The sequence below is a fragment of the Montipora foliosa genome, chromosome 3 (assembly GCF_036669935.1).
Source record: "Montipora foliosa isolate CH-2021 chromosome 3, ASM3666993v2, whole genome shotgun sequence".
NCBI classification, from domain to species: Eukaryota; Metazoa; Cnidaria; class Anthozoa; order Scleractinia; family Acroporidae; genus Montipora; species Montipora foliosa.
In genome coordinates this window covers 46,468,673-46,474,959 of record NC_090871.1, presented here as the reverse complement: position 1 = coordinate 46,474,959, position 6,287 = coordinate 46,468,673, and the positions used below count along the sequence as shown (strand labels likewise).

The 6,287-nt window shown below is 40.3% G+C and overlaps 1 protein-coding gene across 1 annotated transcript in view; it reads right to left on the bottom strand.

Moving 5' to 3' along the window:
* Positions 1-1,227: 1,227 nt before the first annotated feature.
* LOC137994910 (substance-P receptor-like) overlaps positions 1,228-6,287 on the bottom strand; it is a 5,347-nt gene continuing 287 nt past the window's right edge. Inside the window, exon 2 of the mRNA XM_068840485.1 lies at positions 1,228-3,323. Within this exon, the coding sequence (XP_068696586.1) occupies positions 2,103-3,320 (1,218 nt within the window). The 5' untranslated portion in view covers positions 3,321-3,323 and the 3' untranslated portion in view covers positions 1,228-2,102. The remainder of the gene's footprint in view (positions 3,324-6,287) is intronic.

Sequence of the window (6,287 nt, the reverse complement as noted above, 5' to 3'; positions counted from 1 at the left end):
ACCTGACATGTTGGAAACTTTTCACAGGCAAAAACGTTGACAAAACATGTTTTTTTGTATTCCAACCTACCAGGAGAGGGGTCAGTCCGTTCATATCCATTCGTTATCAGCGACTTTTCACGAAAAGGGGTCCTACAGTGCATCTAAGCAGCGGTTTCTCACCGTAGTTTCGGAATCCAGATCTTTGCTTGATAGCAAATATGGCAGACTTTGCACTACATTGTATAAGAAACGAAATTTATAAGAATTTCCGGGAATTTTAGAGAGTTTTTGGAGAATTTTAGACATTTGTAAAATAATTTTAGAGCTTGTGTTTGGGAGATTCCGGAAAGAATTTTAGACAATTTTTCTATGTTTTATGTCTCTTATAGGTAATGGCAGTTTTTTTTTTCTGATGGTATCTGAAATTCGTACACATAAGCTAATAAATTCTAGTTATCATTGTTACCGGAAAAAACAAATGCATACAAAATATCGGCGTTCTTGGGTATGTTGGCTTTAAATTAAATCTTTCTCAAACATATTATTTTGCTAAGAGTTAGTTCCTAATGAATCCTGGGTCGCTCCAGCCCTTTGTGGGGTTTAGGGCTAAATGTAACGGGCTTATTAATTTGAAATTATAATTTTGTCCCTTTGCCGAAAGACTGGAACGACCCAAGATTTACTCAGAACTTAGTTGAAAGGGAAATTGTCTTTTCTCCCTTTTCTACCATTTCATTGAGTTTCCATTTGTATCTTTTATCTTTTACCTCAAGTCGCATCTTAGGGTCTAATTACATAGCGATTACATGAATATTTCAGCCCGGGATTTTAGCCCGGTTAGCCGGGCTGAGATTTCAGCCTGGGTTCTCTGACAAGTCCTCTTGAAAACGTGGTTTAGGGCTTCACTGTTCTAACACTTCACTGAAAAACAAAATCTGAAGAAAGCAAAGCAGAATTCAAATAAACCTTGTGAACATGCCCTCATCTGAAGTCAGTTTTAAGCCGCTGTTACACGTTCAAACTTTTAGCTGAAACTTATGTGCTACGGCGCTGCTACACAAGTTTCACGAAGTGGTGTTACACGGTGAAAGTCTTTTTTTATCACTACTGCGATGGTTGCGACCTTTGCAGAATTAGAAAGCGGTTCTACGTTAAATTTGTCTCGCAACGGAAGTTCAAAAAGTTTAACGAAACCGACCCTTTTACACAGTGCAACCCCCGGTGAAACTTGTTTCCCAGCGCCGTTGCACGCAAGTTTTAGCTAGACGTTTCAACTTGTAATTATAACCGCGGCTTTCGCAAAAGAATGTCGGCTCTAAAAATAAACACAAAAAAAGCGCGTAAAAGATTTTGCCGTTTAATACAGAATATCGCCCATCATGCAGTGCCTAATCTCAAATAGATTTTCTTAACTGCCATCTTACACAAAACCAGCCCTTGCTCCCCCTGCGAGCAGAGCCTCTCTAAAACTCACCAGAGGGCGAGCAAGAGAGGCTCTTCAGAAATCGCGTCAATTCTTTTAAGTCGCCGCAGGCCAAGTTTCTCGGCTAGTCAATCCGGTCAAACTGGTTTAGGCAGCGCGCGCATCATATTTTTGACACGACAAAGGTCAAAATCCGGACTTCAGTACGAAAATCAATATGGCGTCTAGGAGTGCGATCGATACTTGGCCTGGGTTTGAAACTGTCTACAAGCAACGGCTTGCGTATACTCAATAAAGACTTTACAGGATTTCAGCAGAGTCCTTTCTTTTTCGTCGATTTTAAGAAAGGCTCTGGCTAGCAGGGTGCCCTTGTCGAGAAATCCTTAAAAATCCTCTCCTTATTTTGTACAGAAAAGGGAAATCTTTAATAGATGTACTCCTTAGAGCAAAACTCTAAGGGTCTTTCAATTTCCTATCTTGACAAATAGGAGTGGTGTTTGGCCATGTCATGCGAAGTGACAAGTGATGACTGACGTCTTATGACACCGGAAGTGTTTACAGACGGAAGTCAGTTCTGCCACTAACCGGTTTCATCCGAGACTGCCGAGACTAGGAGTTAAAGGACTTGCACATAAATGCATTTGTGTGATATATAAAAACGATCATTTATAAACAGCATAACTTGACCCTACTTAAGTCAATTCTTTCGTTCTTGATTTAAGGAAAATGTGAGACATTTAACGGCTGATATTGGCTTGCTCGTTTGACCAGTATGACAGTTGACGGTATAATTATCACTTTTTAGACGGTTAACGGTAAAATTTTTGGCCATTTGACGGTTGGCAGTTAACCCCGTTGACGCCCTCTTGTTTTGGTTACCTCCGCATTTTGTCCTATGCACTGACTCGCTGACTTTGTTTCTTATTTTTAAAGACCTTCGTCGTTGAATGCACATTAGATCGCCGATGATACCTCTTCGGACAGAAGTGTTGAAGAGTAAAACCACAACTGGGCTGAAAACGCAATTGAGGTGAGGAAAAAACAATCGCCAGAACCGAAAGCTACATGGAATCCGTCTAAAAGTAAACTTTGCCAGAAAATATATCAGCCAGCAGGCAAAGTAAACAAACGTAATGACAAACATCATTTTAATGATGCTAAGAACAGCAGTGCCTCGAGCTCTTCTACGGCGAACAGCTGTGGCATTTTCTTGACCTGGCGCCTTAGTTCGAAGAACTACCACAACTATTGTGTACGAGCAAAATATTGCTACCCAGGAAACAGCGTAGAAGATAACCAGAAGGCAAACATAGTAGACATCTCGCGAATTCTCATTACTGAACGCGTTACTTAAAACTGAACTGCAAATTTGTCTGCCTTTGTAAATCTTGGTACGTAAGGCAACAAGGTATGGAAGGCGGGCAATGATTGACAAAGCCCATGTCAGAAAGACACCGATCTTTGCAGCTTTGGCGGAGGAGAGAGTTTTCATTGGAAAAACGACGGCACGAAATGTATCTAAACTGGAGGCAAGAAGATTCAGGATGGACGCAAGAATCGCAACCCCGTGAATGAAAGGAACCAGCTTGCAGAGAACAAAACCCAAAGTACCCTCGACGAACCAAGTCATTCCGAACAGGAACATGGGAATCAACCGTGGCATGTATACAGTTGTTATTACAAGGTTGGCTGCTGCCATGTTCACCACAAAATAGGTAATAGTTTGGCGAGTTCTTCCATGCTTGAGAATTGCTTTCATTATCAAAACGTTGCCAGCCAGTGATACCAGTATGAGGGCGCTGTAAGCGAAAACTCGCCCAAGCTTTACCCTGACAGGGTCATCCAAGAAACAAGTTGATCCTTCTTGGCTTTTGTTTCTTGCATAAATGGAACTATTGCTTGCAGAGAAGTTCATTGCCTAAAGAAGGTCAGGAACGAGACGGTCTGTTAGTAAGAAACAAATGTCTTCATTGATGAAATTATCTGTGGTATCAGCCTTACATAAGGCTGTCCTGATTCATGAACCTTTTCCTCAGGGTCTGGTCGGGACGAACGTGCCACTCGGGTCCTCTACCATTTTAAGGAAATTTATTGTCACAATTTTTTTTTCTTCATTTCTTCTCATGGTTTCTTCGTTTGTGTTCCAATCAGTTTTTTTTCGGCTCACCCTTAATTTTAATTTTGAAATGATCTTAGAATTGCAAAATATTGTACTGAATTTTCCACCCAATCATACACCAAGTAGACACTAGATAAGAGCTCACGAGGGATTGGATCAGACAGTTGGCCTGGTTGTCGTTGCAAAATTAAACAATAGATACAACTGGGCGGTCAACCATCCAAGTGGTAATCTTGATTAACAGGGCTTAATTTTACTCGAGTACCAAGCACAGCAAACTCGTAAATATTTACTATATTCAAAAAGGTCGTGTTGTGTTCGGCTCGTCCAAAGGAAAAACATTGGTTCTCGTTTGTTCACCGATCGGAAGTTACGCCTTGTCAGACGGGGCTATTATCTGGATGGCTAACCGTGCTGTACGGCTGGGGAAGTCAGACTGGTGTAGTGGTTATCCTCTGCAATTGAGTGTGGGTCAAATTTCACTCACTCTCAACCTGAGTCGAGGGTTTTCTCTCCAGGCACTCTGGTTTTTACCCTTATTAATAATCTACTTTCAAGTCATGGGTGATATTAACATTGTAAGGATACTAGTGTCCTGTCAAATTTCTCACCTTCCTTGGGCAAATCATTAAACTCGACCAAACTGTTAACTTTCTCTGCCCATAGCATCCCATGTAAATAGCCACACCACTGACAGAAAGAATTTTTGGCAACGATGACAGCAAAGGAAACGGAAACTTTACTTTAAAATTAAAGCATTTGTGCGATGGTAGCTATTTTGATTCCACCTTGATCGCATTGTTCTATGATGGCAAACCCGCGAGTTGGATGGTAAGAACGATTTTGCAATAAATATAGAGAATGAAAGATTTACTTTAAATTTCCATGTCCCCTTTGCCTCGATCACAACCTGCCAGTTTGGCTATTGCCGGTTTTCACTGTCACACCGTCATCAAAAACATTCAAAACAAATAACGTCACGAATCAAACAGTCTCGCAAAGGTTCAGGTCGGTGCAATGTTTCGTGCAGGAGATATTCGAAGAAATGTTTTACTCAAGTATGGAGAGGCCATGTTTGTGTCACTCTGAGGGGCACAAATATGGCGGCGGGAAGCCCACAAAAACATTGTTTTCGAGTTTTGCTATAAAAGAGCCTGTAGTCGTCTTCTGAGGGCTCATAGACATCTATATAACTACTTATTCTTATACCAAGCCTGTTCAGATTTCAAAATATCAGCGGATGTCTCTTTACCTACGTGATAGTATTAGGGGGCACCCAACGAATCTGTTCCTCACATTATCTGTTCCCCAGAGGAATCTTGCTGGCTGGCAAAAATACAGGTGTTTCGATGAGCTGGCTGGGAAATTTTGTTATTGATAGAGGTTTTGCCTGGGAAGTACTGACTTTTTCTAGCATTTCAACCCGAGATGGCTGTAGAAACTCTGAAGACTGAGGACGACTAAAAAATAAAAAATAAAATAAAAATTAAAAAACCCCTTCCCTCTCCCAGAGAGTAGTCACAAACATACGACGGCTGGTCAGAGTGATTGCGCTTGCGGAAAAAAACCTGTTTTGTCCCGGTTTTGTCGCTTTTGTTCGGTCGTTTTGGATCGAGGGATTTGAAAGTGCGCGGAATTCCTGGCTGGGAAATAAATTTGATCAGCTGGCAGGGAAACCAACCAATTTCATCTAGCTGGCTGGGAAATTTCTTGTCTGTCTTTCTGGGAAAAAGGAGCAGATAATGTTTTCCCAGCAACACTGAAAAACACCTGAAAATGCCTTAATAACATTTATTTTCATTAACTGGGGTATAATAATACATTTTACAACAAATTGGTCGTTGGGTGCACCTGAGTATTCTCAGCCTTTATTTAGTATCGTCTCACGCAAAAGCTTAGAAATTCGACCTTGCTTTATCACAAAACGAAAAACCCTATCAAACTGAAAATTGGTGAAAAGATAAGTCTTTAACTGTTCTTATAATAGACAGTATTCGTATTCGCGGTATTGGACTGGAACTAGCTTGCAATGGAGGCTAATGCGGGGGAATATATTAGAAAGTATTTGCATTTGAAAAGATTCCCCCGCATTGACTAGTTCCAGTCCAATACCGAGAATACGAATATGGTCTATTAACTAAACTAAAATCTCAAAAGGATTGATCCTTCCTTATTTCTTTCAATTTCTTTTCAATGTGAAAACCAAGAATAGCACGTTCTTGTTTTACGGAAGATCCGGAAGGAAAGAGCATTTCCTAGAATGTCACTTTTTTTTTTTTTCATTTATTTAACCTGGTGTTTGGTAACGTCGCTGTTTCCGTTGCTGTTTTCGTTGTTAACAAAAGTTCTCTATTTAATAACGTCCCAGAGTCGATGGAAGGGATCGAATTTCAATGTAAGACTGGTTGTTTGATTTTAAACAGGTTTTACCCTTCAGAGTTTATAAGAGTAAGACAGGCTGGTTCGCACTTACAGTAATTTTAAGGCAAGAAAAGTGAGCTAATAACCTAAAGTTGTCATGGATTTCTGGGAAATTGTATTATTTGGTTTACTTTTTGTCGTCTGCCGCGAGTGTCAAAGTAAACTCGTATAATGAATTTTCATTAAAAGTCTCCTCCTGTTCAGCACAGTTCCATCAACACCTCCTTATATGATGTAATTTAGTTCAAAACGTTTAAAATAATGGTTACTCTTTTATGTAGTGATGGTAGATTTTGGCAATGTCTTGCCGCTTTAAAAGATAAAGCAGATATTTTTAACAAA